Here is a 23136-nt window from a genome sequence, read left to right as displayed (position 1 = left end):
CTTGTCCTCGCCTGTCTGAGCTGACCACAGGGCTTCCTCAGCTGGGACCTGGTGGCTCTTTGCCTCTTACCCTGGGGAGTCACAGCTGCAAGAAACCGGTGGCAGGAATCCTCAGAGGGCTTAGAAGACTCCTTCGCCCATTGTGATGGGTGAGTTCCCATTCCATGGCAACAATGGGCACCCGCACCTTCCCCTCCTGGTAGAGGCTGAGAAGTAAAGATCAGGAATGAGGAGGAGGAGCAACTTCCCAGACGTGTAGAACTTATGAAGTTTATGAAGCAGCTTCCCAGACGTGTAGAACTTATGAAGTTTATGAAGCAGCTTCCCAGACGTGTAGAGCGTATAGAGAGGTGAGGCAGCCAACCTCAGCCACATTCAGCTTCCTGAAGAGAATGACTAAAGGACGACGCTTCAACCCACCTTTAGACAAGGATGGGAGATGGGTAAGGAAGATGGTGGCCCCTGATGCCTTTCTCATGCCACATGGGTGTGGTCAACGGTCTGAGGAGTTCAGATCCTGCTTCTGCTATTTCTGAAGCATGACCTTTGACAAATCACTTCACTTTACTCAACCTCAGTTTCTTCATCTGTGAAATGGGAATCCCCTAACATTCTTGCGAAGATTGAATGAAATAATGCATGTAAACTGCTGAGCACGCTGGAACCTTGTGAATGTCTACTAAGCAGTAATTCCCACTCTACTTTTTCTTTCTTCCTTAACATCTATTTTCTAACGTACTACAGAACGTATTCTCTTATCTATGTTATTTTTCTCCCCTTGCTAGAATATAAGCTTCATGGAGGTGGGATTTTTGTCTATTTTAGTCACTGATGTATCCCCAGTGCCTAGAACAGGATCTGGAGCATAGGAGGCATTCAATAAATATTTGTTGAAGTAATTATATTGTACTAGAACCTCTATACACAAATTCTTGTTGGCTCCCAATCCGATTCCTTTAGCCCCTCCAGCCTATGAAATGAGAAGAGTCCGGGAATGCATCATTTACTCATCTTCATCTCTTGAAAACTTTCCCTTCCCAGCTTCACGCTCTCCCCCAGCCCTTGCTCTTCTGATGTCACTTACAGAGCCTGTGGGATTTGTCACTCTTCTACCATCTTCAAGAAACATTAGGGTCACTAGTGTGAGGTCTTAGCTTCACTAAGTGTGAGGTCTTAGCCTTGTCGGCCAAGCACTTCTCTCCTTTGCTCTTAAACATGTATATTTCATGGCTGACAAGCCTTTCCCATTTCTAATTTCTACAATTTATTGACAAAAAGAATGTTAAGGGGAAATCACAGATGTAGACTTGCAATGAGAGACATAATCAGAGAAAAACCTGATGCCAACTTCTTTTAGGGTAGCAATAGGTAAAAAATTGTTAAATTTTTAATTTGTTTCAAAGAATAACAGAAAACACTTCAGCAAATTTGGGTCTGAAGGCTTTAAAAACCTGATATACCCACTTGGATATAACCTTGGCTAAGCAGCTTAGTCTTTCTAAGTCTCAGTTTCTTTGTCTGTAAAATGGGAGCATAATGTACCAAGGATAGAAGACCATGGTGGGGGATTCATGATTCGTTAACAAGTGCTCAGTACAATGAGTGAGCACATAGAAACCACTTAACATATATACACTTTGTATATATGTGTACATATATGTGTATACACACAAATGTATACCTTGTTTCATTCCACAAAAATTTAAAGCATGGAAAATGTACACAATAAAATAATACAATATAAATCAAATAGAAAGTTATAACCAGTTTTATAAGTACTTTAGAAGGAGAAGAGGCTGAGTCTGAGAACACATATAACATAGACATAATATTGTGTATATTTCTAGGATTATATGGTAGATATTTGGGCACCACATTTGACTCTGAGTTCCCTGGCAGCCAAAGTAAAATGGGAACTAATGTCAACTCCATAAAGCTAAATTCCCATGAAGAGAAAAATGTAAGTCGCTCAGACTAAGTAGCTTTCCCTCTAGCTATTACCTATGTATCAGTTAGAATCATCAGACTGAATTTTATAAAAGGCTGAATAAAGTGACTATAGTGTCTTAACCAAATAGGGATTTATATTTAAGTAACAATGAAACCTAGCAGTTGGCCATCCCAGGCTGGAACAGCTCCTCAAGGGAGTCACCAGCAGCTGCCTTTTCAGTGTTCTGTTTTGCCATCCTTAGTGTGGGGTGACTCCAGCTCCAGACAGTGAGTCCACAACTCAGACAGGAAAATAAGAGGAAGGTCAAATGACAAAAAGATGGAAGGCAGCTGTCACCTAAGTCTGCCCCTTTTTGTCAGGAAAACAATACTTTCCTGCCTTCCCCAGAGCCTGCTCCCTAGACCTCTGCTTCCATCTCACTGTGTCACATGGCCAATTTAGCTGCAAGGGAGTCTGAGGAGGTTTTTTTTTTTAACCAAGCACATGGCTGCTCTGAATGAAGAACTTGAGTTCTGAAGTAAGGGGGAAAGTGAGAATCAACATTTCACAGGTAGAAATTTTATTTCATCCTTCTGTCAAGAGCCCAGAAACGTAGCCCAGTCCCTGGGTTTTAGGGAGAAGGGCACTGCTCCCCAAAGCTTGGCTTGAGCATTTGGCAAAAATCCTTTCTGCTGTCAGCACCTAAGAGCATAAAAAGAATAGTGCTGATCATGAAGTTTCCCAAAGTAACTTGTAGACGAGGAAGGAAAAATTAAAGAAACTGTTGGCTTTGAGTCAGCAGCAGCCCATTTGGGAGGACAGTAATTGCCACATTAGAGATGACAGTCATTTTGCAGTTGACCTTGCTGGTTGTAATCTGGCTATTGCCAGGTAGGAAAGACTTTTTCCACACACTTGCTCCTTCCTATTTAATATTTCAGTCATTGAGTGATTGAACGCAGCAAAAATTTCATCGCCAACTAGTTAAACAGCTATATTTCACGGTTACGATATCTAACAGAAGGGTTTATTTCACAGCTATCATGTTATAGCCATTAAATATATATTTTAAAAGAGTGAAATTAAAATGCTAGAGCCATTTTTTACAGTGATTTAGTCTACAGACTTGCTGAATACAAATGAACCCAAGTCAGTTGTCATTTAACTGGTGAGAGACATCATTCTTGATGTTAGAACAGCCTCCCAACCACCAGCCTGATTTTCCACAGCTTCCCAGAGCGAAGTGTTGACTCAGTCAGCCTATTGGAAGGGTGAAGGAAAAGGTTCGGAGCCCAAAGTCCCTTTGTATTATTTATATTCACCTCTAAAAATATTTCTTCAGAAAATATTTTAAAAATAGAAGATAGGATGAATGAGAAAGATATAGGTTGACTTTGAACACCTTTCTAGAATATATTGTTAAGAGAGGAAAGCAAGGTGCAAAGCAGTATGTATGATATAATCTGATTTTTGTAAAGCAGTGTAAGTCTTCTCACAGGTATAGGTGTTTGTATGTGATCATATGAATGCTTAGTTGTTAATATCGTTATCTGGGGTTGGGGGATGTGACAGGAAGCAGAGAAGAAAGCAACCAAAAGCTACTGTAAAATAATAAGGCAGGGGAGGGGTGTCAAGATGGCTGACTAGAAGCATTGCGTGCCCGCCTCCCCTACTTAGAAGAACCAAAATAGTGTACAGGCAGTCACACTTCAAATACGTTATCCAAGACAGAACGCTGGAATTCAACAGAGAAGTGACAGGAAACACTGTAAGTGGGGAAGGAGAAGGGAAAAAGGCAGTCTGCCTGGCCGGGATCGGCTGGGAGCCAGGAGTGACTTCCCAACATGTGGAAAGGGTAAGTGAGAGACTTCTGGCAGCCCACATGCCCACTGTGGAAATGTGTAATTCTGGCCACAGAGAACTTCTCGACCCTTCCATCCCTGAAACTAACATAGACAGTCTCCTAGAGACTGTGGGATGGAACTCCTCTAGGGAGGAAGGTCGTGCTGGGTTTCTCTCTGAGACCCAAACTGCTATAGCAAGGTGCCATTTTCAAACCTAGCTTTTGGCAGACTGCACACTGTCCTGGGGCCCAGCAGCATCTGGACTGAGGCATTAAGGAAACTTGGGCTGTTGCTATTGGGACTGAGGAGTGAGCTGAGAGCATTTCCACAGTTTAGGCTAAGAAGCAAGTGAGGCACAGGCTGCAGCTGCAGCTGCTGGTGCTGGGAAGTGAGCACTGCCAGGAGACTGGGATGTAAGCGAGGCACAGACTGACACTGGGACTAAGTTGTCAGCTTTCAGGGGTGCTCCTGTAGCCAGAGCCAAGGGGGCAAGCTAGGCATGGACTACTGCCGAGGTTAGAGGGCAAACCCTGGCAGGACTGGAGCATGAGAGGGATGTGTGTTCCCCATCCACCAGCCCAGGCTGTGGCCACCAAAGACAACCCCTCCCTCCAGTGACAGGGCCTCAGCACAGCTGCTGCCACCTCTCAGCTGAGCACTCCACCTGGGGCCCGCTACTGCTCATGATGGCTGGTGCCTGCTGTCATATTTCGGGGGACTGAGCGCAAGCCCACCCAGCCTGGCTTTGGCTCCTCTTCCATAACAGAACACATAGCCTCAGATCCTTGGGCTTGCCCAACCCATCCACCACCTTGAGTACACTCCTCCCAGGGAACTCAGATTGGGCCTAAACTCCTGGCCACTACCATCTCAACTGGTTCCTATACGCAAGCACCACCTGAGTCCTAGAGACTGGCCTGCCCAACCCATCACAACCACTGCCAACATCAATGCACACCACTCAGGACCCAAAAAATCATCCTGCCACTGCTACTGCCATCACCCATGCCACACCAGCTGCCTAGGGGCCTGAGAACCCACCCACCTGCCTGGTTCACTGCTGCCACTACTGGTATCCAAGCAAGCCACCTGGAGGCCCAAGAATTGGCCCACCAGGAACTGCCAAAACAGGCACCAGCTTATACTACTCTGAAGCACAAAGATAGACATGCTCAGCTAACTGCTGCCACCACTGGGGCCTGAAGACTGACCTACCTGGCGTCTCAGTCCCCAGCACAATTTCATCACAGCCTCTCTTGTTAACCACACTGTAACCCACTGAGGAAATCACAGGTACCACTCATTGTGGTTACAGACAAAGAAATCATATAGAGCCTACATGACTACATGCATGCAGAATCAAAGCCAAAGTACCCTATCTAACTGAAACCATAGAAACATCTTCAGGAAAATGTCCTCCCTTATGAAAGTAAATTTAAAATTAGGAAGAAGAGACTGTTATACCAGATGTGCAGATAGCAATGTAAGGACAGAATAAACATGAACAAGCAAGGAAATACACTTCCAAGAGACAAAAGAATTCACCAGCAATAGATCTTAATCAAAAAGAAATTTCCCAAATCCCAGATAAAGAATTGAAAATATTCATTTTAGGGGCTGGGTGCAGTGGCTTGTGCCTGTAATCCCAGCACTTTGGGAGGCCAAGGTGGGCAGCTTACTTGAGGTCAGGAGTTCAAGACCAGCCTGGCCAACATGGCAAAACCCCATCTCTACTAACAATACAAAAATTAGCTTGGCATGATGGCACATGTCTGTAATCCCAGCTATTTGGGAGGCTGAGGCAGGAAGATCAATTGAGTCTGGGTGGCAGAGGTTGCAGTGAGCCAAGATCGCACCACTGCACTTCAGCCTAGGCAATAGAGTGAGACTCTGTCTTAAAATAAAAAAAAAAGAGAGAGAAAATATTCATTTTAAAGAAGTTCAGTGAGATACAAGAGAATTCTGAAAAATAGTACAAAGATGTCAGAAAAATAACTCAGTATATGAATTATAAATTTGCCAAGGAGACAGAAAAAGAAGAGAACCAAATAGAAATTCTGAAATTGAAGAACTCATGGAAGGAAATACAAAATACATTTGAAAGTTTCAACAATAGATTTGATCAGGCAGAAGAATCTCAGAACTTGAAGACAGGTCTTTTGAAATAATCCAGTCAGACAAAAATAAATAAAAAATAATTGAAAAGTATAAGCAAGGTCTTTGTTACATTTTGGATAACATAAAGTGATCAAACATTTAAGTTATTAGTGTCCTCCAGAGAAAAGAGACAAAGAAAGGATTAGAAAACCTATTTAACACAATAATAGATAAAAACTTCCTAAGTCTAGAAAGAGATTTAAACATTCTAGTACAAGAAATTCAACAGTCCCCAGGCAGATACAATACAAAAAGGTCTTCTCCATGAAACATTATAGTCAGACTATCTAAAGTCAAAGATAAAGAGCAAATTTTTTAAAAAGCAAGGGAAAAGCATTAGTCATAAATAAAGGAAACTCCATCAGACTAACATTAAGTTTCTCAGCAGAAACCTTACAGGTCATAAGACAATGGGATTGTATATTCAAAATGCTGAAAGAAAAAACTGCCAGTCAAGAATGCTATTTCCAGCAAAATTCTCCTTCACAACTGAAGGAGAAATAGTCTTTCCCAGACAAGCAAATGCTGAGGGAGGGACTTTTTTACTCCTAGATTGACCTTTTGAGAAATGCTCAAGGATCCCTGGAAGTGAAATGACAATATTTACCATCATAAAAACATATAAAAGTATAAAACTCACTAGTAAAACAATCATACAAAGGAGGAAGAGAAAGGATTCAAATCGTGCCACTAAAGAAATCCACCAAATCACAATGACAATCAGTAAGATAAAAAGAAAGGAAGAAAGAAGATGTAAAGAACAAGAAAACCATTTAATAATATGATAGGAACAAAGCCTCACATATCAATAATAACTTTGAACAGAGACATTAAATTATCCATTTAAAAGATATAGAATGGCTGGCTGAATGGAATTTTTAAAAATGATCCAACTATATGCTGCTTACAAGAAACTCACTTTAGCAGTGAAGACATATAGACTGAAAATAAAGTCATGATAAAAACATATTCCATGCAAATGGAAAACAAAAGTGCACAGCAGTAGCTATACTTAGATAAAACAGTCTGTAAGTCAAGAACAATAAAAAAAGAAATACAAAGAAGGTAATTATAATGATAAATGGATCAATCCAGCAAGAGGATATAACAGTTCTAAATATATGGCTATCCCACACTAGAGCACCTAGATTCATAAGGTAAATATTATAAGATCCAAATAAATGGACTGCAATGCAATAATAGTGGAAGTCTTCGATTTGCTATTCCCAGCATTAGATAGATAATCTAGACAGAAAGTCAACAAAGAAACACTGGATTTAAACTGAACTTTAGGCCAAATGGACCCAACAGGCATTTACAGTTCTTTCTATCAAACAACTGGAGAATATACATTATTTTCATCAGCATATGAACATTCTCCAGGATAGACCATATGTCAGGTCACAAAACAAGTCTCAACAGTTTAAAAAAATTAAAATCATCACATATCTTCTCAGACCACAATAGAATAAAACTAGAAATCAATACCAGGATGAACTTTGGAAACTATGCAAATACATAGAAATTAAACAACATGCTCCTGAATGACCATTGGGTCAACGAGGAAATTTAGATAAAATTAGGTGGGAGGGGCCAAGATGGCCAACTAGAAACAGCTGCGGTTGGAGGTTCCCACTGAGAAGAATGAAAATGGTGAGTGAATCCTGCACCGGCAACTGAGGTATCCTGATTCTGTCATTGAGACTGACTAGGTGGTTGGCAGGACCCACAGAGAGTGAGGAAAAGTAGGGTGGTGTGTTGGCCCACCTGGGAGCCACATGGGGTGGAGTTCCCACCCCCAGCCAAGAAGGGTGGTGAGTGATCATCCTGCCCTGCCTGGGAAACCATGCTTTATCCATAGACCTGTGCAACCCATGGATCGGGAGATCCCCCTCATGAGCCCACGCCACCAGGGCCTTGGGTCCCAAGCACAGAGCTGTGCAGATTCTCAGCAGCCACTTGGTGGGGACTGCCTAAGACTACCGAGTTCCTGTGGAGAGAGGTGGCCATCATCATCATGGGTGCCTGCTGCCTAAGACGACTGAACTCCCCAGGAGACGGGCAGCTGTCATCACTGTGGCTGCCTGCTAAGACAACTGAGCTCCCATGGGGAGGGGTGGCCTCCATCACTGTAGCTCCAGTCTGCCGTTTTTACCCTGCTGGTGCTGGAGAGACTGGACCATTTGGACCCAGGAGGAATTTCCCATAGTACAGCATAGCAGGTGTGGCAGATCGTGGCCAGACTGCCTCTTTAAGCTGGACCCTGTCCCATCCCTCTTCACTGGATGAGGCCTCCCTGCATGAATTTCAGCAACTCCAGCCAGGGGTTTAGGGACAGAACTCTTATCTCCCTGGGACTGAGCCCCTGTGGGGAGGGGTGGCTATGGTCTCCCTAGATCAGCAGACTTAGTCTTCTCCCCTGCTGACTCCGAGGAACCTGGGCAATCTGGATGAGCAGAGATTCCCCCAACCCAATGCACCCCCTTTGCCAAGGGGCAGCCAGAGTGCTTTGTTAAGCAGGGCCCTGGTTCCCATGCCTCCTGAGTGGGTGGGACCCCTCAGTCAGGTTATACAGGAGTGTTCCTGCTGGTATCAGATCAGTGCCCCTCTGGGACAGAGATCCCAAAGAAAGGAGCAGGCTGCCACCTTTGCTGTTCTTCAGCCTCCACTGGTGATAATTCCAGGTGCTGGAGGGACCCAGGTAAATAGGGTCTGGAATGGGCTCCCAGCAAACTGCAGCAGTCCTATGGAAGATGGGCCTGACTGTTAAAGGAAAGACAAACAGAATGCAACAAGAACAATAGCCTCAACAAAAAGTCCCCATAAAAATTCCATCCAAAGGTCAGCAGTCTCAAAGATTGAAGCTAGAAAAACTCACAAAAATGAGAAAGAATTAATGAAAAAAATGCTGAAAACTCAAAAAGTCAGAGTGCCTTTTCTCCTCTAAATGATCGCAACACCTCTCCAGGAAGGGCACAGAACTGGGCAGAAGCTGAGATGGATGAATTCATAGAAGTAGGCTTCAGAAGGTGAGTAATAACAAACTTCACTGAGCTAAAGGATCATGTTCTAATCCAATGCAAAGAAACTAAGAACCATGATAAAACATTACAGGAGCTGTTGATCAGAATAATCAGTTTAGAGAGGAACATAAATGACCTGATGGAGCTGAAAAACTCAATATGAAAACTTCACAATGCAACCACAAGTATCAATAACCAAATAGACCAAGAAGAGGAAAGAAGTTCAGAGCTTGAAGACTGTCTTGGTGAAATAAGACAGGCAGACAAGAATAGAGAAAAACAATGAAAAGGAATGAGCAAAACTTCTGAGAAATGTGGGATTATGTAAAAAGACTGAACCTATGACTGATTGGGGTACCTGAAAGAGAAAGAGAGAACCAAGTTGGAAAACATACTTCAGGATATCATCCAGAACTTCCCCAACCTAAAAAGACAAGCCAAGATTCAAATTCAGGAAACCCAGAGAGCCCCAGTAAGATATTCCACAAGAAGATCAACCCCAACACATGTAATCATCAGATTCTCCAACATGGAAATGAAGGAAAAAATGTTAAGGGCAGCCAGAAAGAAAGGCCAGGTCACTTACAGATGGAAGCCCATCAGAAGACCTTTCAGCAGAAACCCTACAAGCCAGAAGAGACTGGGGGTCAATACTCAACTTTTTTTTTTTTTTTTTTTTTTTGAGACAGAGTCTCTCTCTTGTTGCCCAGGCTGGAGTGCAATAGTGTGATCTTGGCTCACTGCCACCTCCACTTCCTGGGTTCAATTGATGCTCCTACCTTCGCCTCCTGAGTAGCTGGGATTACAGGCACTTGACACCATGCCCAACTAATTTTGTATTTATATTAGACATGGGGTTTCACCATGTTGACCAGGCTGGTCTTGAACTCCCGACCTCAGGTGATCAGCCCACTTTGGCCTCCAAAAGTGCTGGAATTACAGGCATAAGCCACTGTGCGCAGCCTCAACATTCTTAAAGCAAAAAATTTCCAACTCAGACTTTCATATCTTGCTAAACTAAGTTTCATAAGTGAAGGAAAAATAAAATCCTTTTCAGACAGGCAAATGCTGAGAGAATTCGCCACCACCAGGCCTACCTTGCAAGAGCTCCTGAAGGAAGTACTGAATATGGAAAGGAAAAACCATTACCAGCCACTGAAGTACAAAGACTAATGACATTATGAAGCAACTACATCAACAAGTGTGCAAAAATAACCCGCTAGCATCATGATGACAGGATCATATTAATAGATAACATTAACCTTAAATGTAAATGGGCTAAATGCCTCAATTAAAAGACACAGAATGGAAAGCTGGATAAAGAATCAAGACCCACTGGTGTGCTGTATTCAAGAGACCCATCTCATGTGCAAAGGCACACATAGCCTCAAAATAAAGGGATGAGGAAAAATTTACCAAATGGAAATCAGAAAAAAACAGGAGATGTGATCCTAGTTTCTGGAGAAAACAGACTTTAAACCAACAAAGATCAGAAAAGACAAAGAAGGGCATTAAATAATGGTAAAGGGATCAATTCAACAAGAAGAGCTAACCTAAATATACATGCACCCAATACAGGAGCACTGAGATTCACAAAACAAGTTCTTAGAGATCTACAAAGAGACTTAGACTCCTACACAATAATGGTGGGAGGCCTTAACACCCTACTGTCAATATTAGATCACTGAGACAGAAAATTAATGAGAATATTGAAGACTCAAACTCAGCTCTGGATCAAGGGAACCTGATAGATATCTACAGAAGCCTCCACCCAAAAATAGCAGAATATACATTCTTCTTGGTACCACATGGCATTTACTCTAAAACTGATCACACAATGGAAAGTAAACACTCCTCGGCAAATGCAAAAGAATTGAAATAATAACAAACTGTCTTTCAGACCACAGTGCAGTCAAATTATAACTCAAGATTAAGAAACACACTCAAAACCACACAACTACATAGAATTTGAACAATCTGCTCTTGAATGACTCCTGGAAAAATAATGAAATTAAGGCAGAAATCAAGTAGTTCTTTGAAATCAATGAGAACAAAGAGACAGTGTACCAGAATCTCCGGGACACAGCTAAAGCAGTGTTAAGAAGGAAATTTATAGCACCAAATGCCCACATCAAAAAGCTAGAAAGATCTCAAATTGACACCCTAACATCACAACTAAAAGAACTGGAGAACTAAGAGCAAATGAACCCCAAAGCTAGCAGAAGACAAGAAATTACCAAGATCAGAGTGAAACTGAAGGAGATGGAGATACAAAAAATGTTTCAAAAAATCAGTGAATCCAGCAGGTGGCTTTTTTTGAAAAAATTAATAAAATAGACCACTAGCTAGACTAATAAAGAAGAAAAGAGAGAAGAATCAAATAGACACAATGAAAGATGATAAAGGGGATACGACCACTGACCCCACAGAAATATAACCAACCATCAGAGAATATTATAAACACCTCTATGCAAATAAACTAGAAAATCTAGAAGAAATGGATGAATTCCTGGACATGTACACTCTCCCAACATTAAATCAGGAAGAAGTCGAATCCCTGAATAGACCAATAACAGTTCTGAAATTGAAACAGTAATTAATAGCCTACCAACTATACAAAGCCCGGGACCAGATGGATTTACAGCTGAATTCTACCAGAGGTACAAAAAAGAGCTGATATCATTTCTCTCCTGAAACTATTCCAAACAATTGAAAAGAAGGTACTTCTTCCTAACTCATGAGGCCAACATCATCCTGATACCAAAACCTGGCAGAGATACCATAAAAAAAGAAAACTCAAAGCCAATATCCATGATGAACATTGATGCAAAAATGCTCAATAAAATACTGGCAAACTGAATCCAGCAGCACATCAAAAAGCTTTATCCACCATGATCAAGTCAGCTTCATCCCCAGGATGCAAGGCTGGTTCAATGTATGCAAATCAATAAATGTAATTCATCACATGAACAGAACTAAAGACAAAAACCACATGATTATCTCAATAGACACAGAAAAGACCTTTAATAAAATTCAACATCTCTTCATGTTAAAAACTCAATAAACTAGGTACTGGTGGAACATACATCAAAATTATAACAGCCATTTATGACAAACCCACAGTGAATGTCATACTGGATGGGCAAAAACTGGAAGCATTCCCCTTGAAAACCAGCACAAGGCAAGGATGTCCCCTCTCACCATTCCTATTCAACATAGTATTTGGAAGTTCTGGACAGGGCAATCAGGCAAGAGAAAGAAATAAAGTGTATTCAAATAGGAAGAGAGGAAGTCAAACTGTCTGTTTGCAGATGACATGATCCCATATCTAGAAAACCCCATCTCAGAACAAAACTGGAGGCATCATGCTACCTGACTTCAAACTATACTACAAGGCTAGAGTAACCAAAACAGCATGATACTAGTACAAAAACAGGCACATAGACCAATGTAACAAAAAAGATAACTTGGAAATAAGACTGCACATCTACAACCCACTGATCTTCAACAAACCTGAAAAAAACAAGCAATGGGAAAAGGATTCCCTATTTAATAAATGGTGCTGGGAGAACTGGCTAGTAATATGCAGAAAATTGAAACTGGACCCCTTCCTTATATAACAATTAACTCAAGATTAAAGACTGAAATGTAAAACCCAAAACTATAAAAACCCTTGAAGAAAATCTAGGCAATATCATTCAGGATATAGGAAAGGGCAAACAAATATTGCACGATTAAAATGTCAAAAGCAATTGCCTAACCACGCCTACCAAGCGGAGGTGTCCCCAGGCTGTCCCCAGTACTCCAGGCCCCGCCCCCTGCCACACTCTCTTGAAGAGGGGGCCTCCTCCTCGGGGGTTCCAGGTTGGCTTGCCTGTGCTCTTGCCTCCCTCGTGACAGTGGTGTGTGATGTCGTCTGTGAATGCTAACTTCATCACCCTTTCCAGCACACTGCCAATAAACAGCTATTTAAGGCCGGGGACGTGGTGCAGGGAGAAAACTACAGCCAATATCCCCGATGAACATAAATACAACATTTCTCAACAAAATACCAGCAAACTAAATGCAATAGCACATCAAAAAGACAATATACTGTGATCAAGTGGGATTTATACCAGGGACGCAAGGATGCTCCAACACACACAAATAAAAAAACATGACACATCACACCAACAAAATGAAGGACAAAAACCATATGATTATCTCAACAGACATAGAAAAAGCATCTGATAAAGTTCAACATCCCTTTACGATAAACACTCTCAACAAACTAGGCATAGAAGGAACATAAGTCAAAATAGTAAAGACCATACACAGCCAACCCACAGCTAACATCATACTGAATGAAGTAAAGTTGAAAGCCTTTGCTCTCAGAACTGGAACAAGACAAGGAGTCTCACTTTCACCATTCCTATTCAACATAGTACTAGAAGTCCTAGCCAGAACAATCAGTCAAGAGAAAGAAATAGAAAGCATCCAAATTTGAAAAGAAGAAGTGAAACTGTCTCTTTCTGCTGATGATATGATATTATATCTAGAAAAACCTAAAGACTCTACCAAAAAAAAACCCCACTTAAATTTGATAAATATATTCAGTAAAGTTGCAGGATACAAAATCAACATACAAAAAGCAGTAGCTTTTATATATATCAGCAATGATCTAACTAAGAAGGAAATCAAGAAGGCAATTTCATTTATAATAGCTACAAAAACATATAAGAATAAATTTAACCAGGGAGGTAAAATATCTTTATAAGAAAAACTATAAAACACTGATGAAAGAAATTAAAGATGACACAAACAAATGGAAAAATATCCCATGCTCCTGGGTTGGAAGACATATCATTAAAATGACCATATTGCTCAAAGCAATCTACAGGTTCAATGCAACCTCTATCAAAATACCAATGTCATTCTTCATAGAATTAGAAAAACAATCTTAAAATTCATATAGAATAAAAAAGAGCCAGAATTACCAAAGGAATCCTGAGCAAAATGAACAAAGCTGGAGGCATCACTTATTACAAGACTATAGTAACCAAAACAGCATGGCATTTTTATAAAATTAGACACACAAACCAATGGAACAGAATAGAGAACCCAGAAAACTGATCTTTGACACAGCCAGTATGAACTTATATCAGGGAAGCAGCACCCTGTTCAATAAATGGTACTGAAAGAATCGGATAGCCACACACAGAAGAATGAAACTGGACCCCTATCTCTCACCATATACAAAAATCAACTCAAAATGAATTGAAGACTTAAATATAAGACCTGAAGCTATTAGAACAAAACCTAGAGAAAACTCTTCTGAACTTTGCTTTTGGCAAAAAATTTATGACTAAGATCTCAAAAGCATAAACAACAAAAATGAAAACAGACAAATGGAACTACATTAAATCAAAAAGCTTCTGCACAGCAAAGGAAACAATCAAAAGAGTAAATAGAGAATCTGTTGAGTGGAAGAAAATATTTGCAAACCATTCATCTGACAGGTGACTAATATCCAGAATATACAGGGAACTCAAACAACTCAACAGTAAAAAACAAAAACAACAACCACCACCACCACAACCAAAAAACCAAGTAATTCCATTAAAAAGTGGGCAAAGGACATGAATAGACATTTCTGAAAAGAAGACATACAAATGGCAAACAGGTATATGAAAAGGTACTCAACATCATTGATCATCAGATAAATGTAAATCCAAGCCACAATGAGATATCACCTCACCCCAGTTAAAACAGCTTTTATCCTAAAGACAGGCAATCACAAATGCTGGTGAGGATATCAAGAAAAGAGAACACCTGTACACTGCTGGTGGAAATACAAATTAGTATAGCCACTGTATTAGTCTGTTTTCACACTTCTATAAAGAACTACCTGAGACTGGTAATTTATAAAGAAAAGAGATTTAATTGATTCACAGTTCTGCATGGCTGGGGAGGCCTCAGGAAACTTACAGTCATGGCAGAAGGTGAAAGGGAAGCAAGGCACATCTTAGATGGCGGCAGGAGAGACAGTGAGCAAAGGGAGATGTGCCACACTTTTAAACCATCAGATCTCATGAGAACTCACTTATTATCACAAAAACAGCAAGGAGGAAATCCACCCCCGTGATCCAATCACCTCCCACCAGGTCCGTCTTCTGACATTTGGGGATTCTAAGTCAAGATGAGATTTGTGTGGGTACACAGAACCAAACCATATTAGCCACTATGGAGAATAGTACAGAGGTCCCTCAAAAAACTAAAACTAAAACTACCATGTGATTCAGCAATCCCATTGCTAGGTATATACCCAAAAGAAAGGAAATCAGTATACTGAAGAGAGATCTGCACTCCCATGTTTATTGCAGCACTATTCACAATAGCCAAGATTTGGAAGCAACCTAAGTGTCTATCAATAGATGAATGGATAAAGAAATGTGATACGCATACAAAATGAAGTACTAGTCAGTCATAAAAATGAATGAGATTCTGTCATTTGCAACAATGTAAATGGAACCGGAGGACATGTTGTTAAGTAAAATAAGCCAGGCACAGAAAGACAAACTTTTCCCATGTTCTCACTCCTTTGTGGAAGCTGAACATTAAAACAGTTGAACTCATAGAGAGTGGAATGATGGTTATCAGAGGCTAGGAAAGGTAGTGGTGGGGGAAGTGGGGATGGAAAATGGGACAAAAATATAGTTAGAATGAATAAGATCTAGTATTTGATAGCACGACAGGGTGACTATAGTCAATAATAATCTATTGTACATTTTAAACTAAAAGTAGAATTGGATTGTTTGTAACACAAAGAAATGATAAATGCTGGAGGAGATGGATCCTCCATTTACCCTGATGTGATTATTACACACTGTATGCCTGTATCAAAGCATCTTATGTACCCCATAAATATATACAGCTACTATGTACACATACAAAATTTTAAATTTTAAAAAAGAAGACATACAAATGGGAAACAGGTATATGAAAACATGCTGAACTAATCAGCAGGGGAATGCAAATAAAAACCACAATGAGATATCGTCTTATCCCAGTCAGAATAGCTATTACTAAAAAGACAAAAAATAGCAGATGTTGGCGAGGATGGAGAGAAAAGGGAACTCGTACACACTTTGCTGGAAATGTAAACTAGTAGAGCCACTGTGGAAAATAGTATGGAGATTTCTCAAAACACTAAAAAGAGAAAGTACCATTTGATCCAGCAATGCTATTACTGAGTATCTACTAAGAAAAAAATCAATATATAAGAGGGATACCTATACTTGCGTGTTTATTGCAGCACTATTCACCATAGCAAAGACATAGAATCAACCTAAGTGTTCATCAGTGGATGAATGGATAATGAAAATGTGATTGCTATTTAGCCAAAAACATTTGCAAACTATTCACACTATTGGAGTGTATACATTTCCTCTTTGTATCAAATCTACCACATCAGGTAGGTATTATTACTCCCATTTTACAGATAGGGAAACTGAGGCTTGAGAAAGTTTAGTCTCTCTCATCAGGCTCACCTAGGAGACAGGAGAGAGAGCTGGGGCTGGACTCAGGACCTCTGAATGTCTGGCCTCTGACCCGACCACATTATGCTTCCTTCTCCCTTTATGGGAATTTTCATTGAATTGGGTCTTGTCTTTTTAATTTCCATTCCTTTCCTCCTAGAGAGTCCTGCTTCAGAGCTCACTTTGTTGGGGTGGCTTTTAAGAGGTGCCATTCAAATGAAATTGGGGTGAGTTTCTCTCGCCATCAAGAGCCAGCCACATCCCGCTTCAGGAGTGAAAGACTCATCCCTCCAGTTGCTGGGAGTGTGGCCCTCCCTGCCCACACCCAGAGATCTGCTGGCTGAAGAGAGCTGCCTCCCTAGGGTCACCCCCTCTTCTAGGGGTAGCCCAGGAATGAATCCAATGCCTCATTGCTGGGTGCACAGAGACTGGATCCCCTCTCCCCAACTCTGAGGGGCCACCCAAAGTCCAGAGCTCCCAGCCCAGTCAACAGAGGCCCTTGTTGGGACCAACCCCTTCTGCCCAGTCCTGTTTCCTTCCCAGTCTTTTGTTGATTGAGATTGCAAGGACACATTCTAGATAATCCTCATTGTCTTCATTTTTCTTGCTTCACAGCCTTCTATCCCCTCTTTTTCCCTCCTAGACGTTACCTCCCCTATACCATCCCACATTACCAGCAGAGAATCATTTGGGACTCTCTGTTCCTCCCCTTCCCATGGTCTTAGGGCCACCTCATACCTACGTTGCTGCAGGTTGGCTCATCTCCATAAACGCGGGTTGGCTCCTAGGTCCTCAGTACTGGGAGCTCCCTGACCACAGGAAGGACCTCAAATAACACATTTCTGTCTCCTCAGAATGTGTCTGCTCACTCTCTGAGGACCACACCCTCCTTACCAGGCTATGGAAACATTTCCAGGCTCCAGCACAGCAGGGGTGGCCTCTGTAACTTGAAACAACCGGCAGTGATGGCTCTGGGCCATTACAATGTTTTTTGTCTTGGAAAGAATACTTGAAAATTACAAAAATTATGCAATTTCCATTGCATGCCAAAAGCACCCAAATTGCATTTTAATCACTGTACAGAGGAAGCCCTGATACTTGGCTTGTAGATTCGAATGTGTCTGGTTTTAATCAAGGCGTGTGCTGTTCTTCCAGTTCCCTCACATCGGGCTAACGCAAAAGACATCAGAATCCAACACCAGGGCTATGTTAAAAGAGCCCCAGAGTCCACACTCACCTTGGCAAGTGGAGGGGAAGCTGCCGCCCATATACAAAGTCCGGGAGAAGGTGAGTCCTGAACACTGGCCATAGCCATGGGCTCCTGTGGACCTCCCAGGGGGCAGCAAGGCTGGCACGTTGGGCCAAGCAATTGTTCCTTGTAAGAAACTGCGGATTTACTATCCTTGGACCCTAAGGGTTGGTAGTGTCCCCACCCCGTACCCTGGTGCTCTCCAGCAGGAACTACCTCCTGCTACGGACAATCAAGTCAGGCTCCTCCATGAACAGGAAGCAACATCCTTCCAGCCCACAGCTCATTAACATGCACCTCCTGCCTCCCCGGCCAATTCCTGAGCAACTTCAAGGCCCTGCAGTGGCACGAAGGAGAAGCAAGGGTCCATTTCATACCTGCCAGGGTCCCCCCGAGTGAGGCCTTGGGCCAGGGCTCTCATCTCCTGGGACTCCTACTGGCCAGATGACGGAGTTGGTCTACATAGCCTCAAAAGTCCTTCCCAGCTTTTGGCTCTGTGAGCCTATACGCTTTTCCATCCTTGCCTCCAAATAAGGTGTTTTGAAAGAGAATTTTTATGACTTTCAGGAAGCTGGAAATAAGGTGGGGTTTCAAAGCCCCGGGGCTGATGAGCACGTGGATATCCTCCCTGTCCTGTATCTGCTCCATCTCGGGGGCCAGGTTTCATTGTCTTTCTTAGAGGTTACTTTGCCTCATCCATCTTCCTTCCACATCACCGGATCCTAGTTCTGAAAGCAAGCCGGGTTCTAATGTGTGCCCTTTCTCTTCCATCCCACTTTTCCAGCAAGCAGTGAATAACCAGTTCCCCTTCTCCATGCATGACAATCGGCACAGTTTGGAGAACTCTGGATGCTACCTTGACTCCGTGAGTATTTCTTTCCAAATTATTAATAAAACAGGGAACAACACAAGGGATCTTGATTTTCTGGGGTGTGTTGAAGATAGAGGACTGGCCTCAAAACTGGAACAAGGTCAAAACAAAGCGAGATCTTAAACAAGACTCATAACAGGTTAAAAAAAAATGTTGGAAGCTCTCAGAATTCCACGCCGCTTTCAAGATCTACACCAGTGTTCTGCCTAGGTGTGTGTGCACTTCATCCTTCTCCAAGTGCCTTCCCATAAATTGTCTCTTTTGCGAGCTTTCTTGTGAGGATCTGCCATGGGAAGGAGGGACTGCTATGCGTATCTCTGGATAGCAGAGCCAGGATCCACAAGGAAAGGTCAGAAGGAGGAGGAGCTTACATAATAGAAGGAAGGATTTCCTCGTGACTGGAGTTGCCTTTTCTCAGCAGGTGGTGAGTTCTCCTTCACTGAAGAACATGAAGTCTGACACAATGGTGGTTAACACAGCACTATGTGATAGCAATGTAATGCAAACTGTATGCATAATTTTAAGCGTTTTAGTGGTTACATTAAGTACAAAGAAACAGGTGAAACTTACTTTAATAACATATTTTATTGGCTGGGAGCAGTGGCTGACCCCTGAAATCCCAGCACTTTGGGAGGCTGAGGTGGGAGGATCATTTGAGGCCAGGAGCTTGAGACCAGCCTGAGCTACCTAGTAAGACTCCGTGTCTACAAAACATTAAAAAATTAGCCAGGTGTGGTGGTGCATGCCTGTTGTCCCAGCTACTCAGAAGATTGAAGCAGGAGGTTCACCTGAGCCCAGGAGTTCAAGGCTGCAGTGAGCTATGACCACGAACCCTGCACTCCAGCCTGGGTGTCAGAGTGAGATCCTATCTCAAGCAAACAAAAATAATTTATTTAGCCCAATAATTCTCCAAATTGTCCATTCAACATGTAATCAATATAAAAAATTAATGAGATATTTTACATTCCTCCTTCCAAACCGAGTCTTTAAAATCTAGGTGGTATTTTACGCTTACATAACATCTCAACTTAGACAACTCACATTTCAAGTGCTCAGTGGCTACATGTGGCTCGGGGCTACCAGACTGCACAGCACAGGGAAACCTATTAGGTAGAAAGCTGCATCAAGTGATATCTGCAAATCCTCATGGAAGCTGAAAGTCCAAGATGATGAAGATGTTATTAATGGCCCACCATTTAGAAAGCATCTGCCATATACCAACATCTCGTATTATTGTATTCAATCCTCACAACAATCCTACAGGCTCATTACACTTATCATCTCAATTTAGAGATGAGCAAATTGAGATCCAGTAAAGTTAAACAACTTGCCCCAAATCCCTCTTTCTTCTAGACTACAATGTCTTAACTAAATAGAAGTGCCTTAACCCGAAAAATCTGGTTTTCTTCTGGCAGAATGTTGAAAACAGAACCAGAATACCCACTTCGCCTGCTTCTGTAAATGGAGTGCTTAATATTGTTTTTCAAATAATCAAAGCAACGTATGTCCTTTAAAAACTGAAATAATACAGAATTGTATAAAATTAAAAATAAATTCACACCCTTATTTTCCCTCCTCACAATCTGACCTTGATGACTCACTGCTAGTAATGGTTTTGTGGGTAAAATTTGAGACTTTTTCAATTCACATGCAAATGTACACACATAAATGTATATTTGTTAATGGTATAAACAGGATTGTACCACTTGTATTTTGCTAAGGTTATGATGGTCTTCTAGAAAACCTTGGAAGCTTTCCAACTTTCTCTATGTTCTGGAATAGCTTATATAACATTTGGATTTTCAGTTTAATGAAGGTTAGACAGAATTTGCCTATGAAATAACTTGGGTTTGATATATTTTTTAGAGTAAGTTTTTTATTACTTTTTCTTTTGTTCTTGATTATTAATCTATTCAAACTTTCTACCTCTTCTTGGGTAGATTTTGCTGATATATATTTGCCTAAAATTTATCTAATTCATTTCAAATGTACTGGTATAACATCTCTCAAAATAGTCTTATTTTGTTGTTCCTTTAAAAATTTTTTTCAGTTGAATGTTTAGTTCACATACTTGCAATTGTTTTTGTTAATAATTTATTCAAACTATAAGTAGTCTTTAAGATTATTGGTTTGACTACATCCCAAAGGTTTTTCCAATTAAGGTCTCATTATTATTTGCTTTCAAATAGCCTATGCTTTAATTTTTAATTTCCCTTTTCCTAAAAAAATTGGAAGAATGTTTTGAATTATCTATATGGTTAAAAATTTTAGAAATAATCTATTCATTGCTAATATCTAGTTTTATGGGTTATGGTAAATTTCAAAGAGTATAATCTAAGATTTTCACTTTTTGAAATATGAGATCATCTTTGTTGTCTTGTATGTGATTAACTTTAACAAGTGTGTTGTGGCTGTTTACAAATAATATATATTCCCCCATGTTGGTTACAAAGTTCTTTATATTTATTAATTTAGGACTGCAAATTATTTAAACCTTTCTCATGCTTGTCTTAATTTTTGTATTGATCTGTCAATTTCTGTTTCTAAGATTATTCTTGAGATTCTAAAGTTTTTTTGCCTATGTAGTTTAATACCATATCTTTCTGCATCAAAAATTTTTGTTGTTTTATTTTCATGATGGCTTTTGCCATTTATCAATATAAAGTGTTTCTCTTTATATGCGTTAATGCTTTCACCCATGAATTCTATCTACGTTATGATACTAGCATTGTCACTATTACTCTCTTTTTGCTAATGTTTGTTCTTTATGTTGTGGCCCATTCCTTTGTCTCCATAATTTGTAGTCACTTTGCTTTGCGTTTGTCTTCTATGATAAGTAGAATGCAGCATAGTTTTTTTTAAAAAATCCAAGAATCTATTTCTTTATGTGAGAATTTAGCCCATTCACATTATTATGACATTTTATGCTTTTGGTTTTATTTCTGCCATCTCACTTTTATGTTTCCTATTTATTATGCTTATATTTTGTTTCTTTTTTTCTTCCTCTCATGACTTTGCTAGACTGATTTTTTTTGCTCACTCTGACTTCTATTGATGTTCTACGAGTACTTGCCCTCAAGTATAAATATTTAAAAATTATATTAACACTATATTACTCTATGTATAAAAATTAGTAACTATAGCTTTTCCCCAAGAATAAGGTAAGTCTTCCAGCATGCTGTATCTCACTTCCTGCTTCAGGGCTGCTGTATTGGTGGCCAGGTTGTATCCTCCAAGTTCTGTAGGTACCATTCCTGGACTTCAGCTGGGAGCTCAGAGACGTGGCCCTCATTTCCCTAATCAAGTTGAAATCCTGGAATTTTAGTTGTAAATTCTTTTCTGTCTGTCTTTCTGTTTCCCTCCCTCCTTTCCATTTTGTGAATTTGTACAATTCAATACATTTCATAGTCACATTATTAGCAAGCATTTAGATTTCATCCATAAATTTTACTTGCTACTTCCCTTGAAGCTCTTTCCCCTATTTTCATCATGCCTTTCTTTTACTTGTTTTTCAATTTGCTGGAGTATCCTCAAGTCATTCTTTAGAAGCTGACTTGGACTTTGTGCCCCGCGTCATACACTTGTTCCTCCAGTGCCACTCTCTTCCTCTTCTCCCCACTCTGGTTCCGGGGGGCTGATCTATGTGGAGTACATTCCTCCCCAGTCCCCTCAGTCCTGGAGCCATTGCACAACCCCTCGGGGTGTCCCTACACATACCCACACATATGTAGATAGTCCCTTTATAGACTGTCCTCAAATTACTCTAATTGAAATGTGCCTTGCATCTCCTGCTGCGAATCTGACATTGACCCTTCATCACAGAAACCTCACTTTACTGATGTGAAGTCTATGTAATGTAACGTCCGTTTCCTCTCAGTCGTTCATGTCAGTATAGTGTTTTTGTTCTTGGTTTTCACCTAGTTGTGATCAAACAGAATGTACAGTTTTGAGTACACAGTAATTATTAGGTTCACATGTAAGGTGCTGAGAGTGAATGAGGAAGCCGGTGGGCCAGTACCCAAAGGTGCTGGGTCCTTCAGGGGAGCCCTTAGGGATGGGAAAGAATTCGGCCTCCTCAGACTTTTCAGAGAAAGAGTCATCATTGGTCCCACTGAGTACTGGGGAGCAGGGAGGGTCGGCGATGTTGGGGCAAAGGGAACCTACCTGGGTCCCTAAGGTTGAGGCTGTCTAACAGTCTGTTTCTGGCTGAATTCTCTCTGGTTCTGCCTTCCATGTCTCTAAAAGCCCCGGCTCCTTGGTGGCACCAGAAGACTGTGAGGACAATAACAGAACCCCGCCAGGGTTTTGTGAGTGTCAGTTCATAACCTTCAACAGGTTGGTAAAGGAGACCTCGAGACAGTCATCATAGGGTGCATTTCAACATATACATGTCAAGTAACTGATTTTAAGAAACACCTCAGAACTAGGTGACTGAGGCTGGGCACGGTGGCTCACGCCTGTAATCCTAGCACTTTGGGAGGCTGACGTGGGCAGATTGCCTGAGCTTAGGAGTTCAAGACCAACCTGGGCAACATGGCAAAACCC

The 23136-nt window shown here is 41.1% G+C and overlaps 1 protein-coding gene across 2 annotated transcripts in view; it reads left to right on the top strand.

The window, feature by feature from the left end:
- Positions 1-392: 392 nt before the first annotated feature.
- TEX36 (testis expressed 36) overlaps positions 393-23136 on the top strand; it is an 88779-nt gene continuing 66035 nt past the window's right edge. For both annotated transcript variants that reach the window (XM_077945052.1, NM_001190891.2), the window contains 3 exon segments: positions 393-443; positions 17627-17758; positions 18505-18585. In XM_077945052.1, coding sequence (XP_077801178.1) covers positions 393-443; positions 17627-17758; positions 18505-18585 — 264 coding nt within the window.

The sequence above is a fragment of the Macaca mulatta genome, chromosome 9 (assembly GCF_049350105.2).
Source record: "Macaca mulatta isolate MMU2019108-1 chromosome 9, T2T-MMU8v2.0, whole genome shotgun sequence".
Taxonomy (NCBI): domain Eukaryota; kingdom Metazoa; phylum Chordata; class Mammalia; order Primates; family Cercopithecidae; genus Macaca; species Macaca mulatta.
This window is presented reverse-complemented; position numbering and strand designations above follow the sequence as displayed.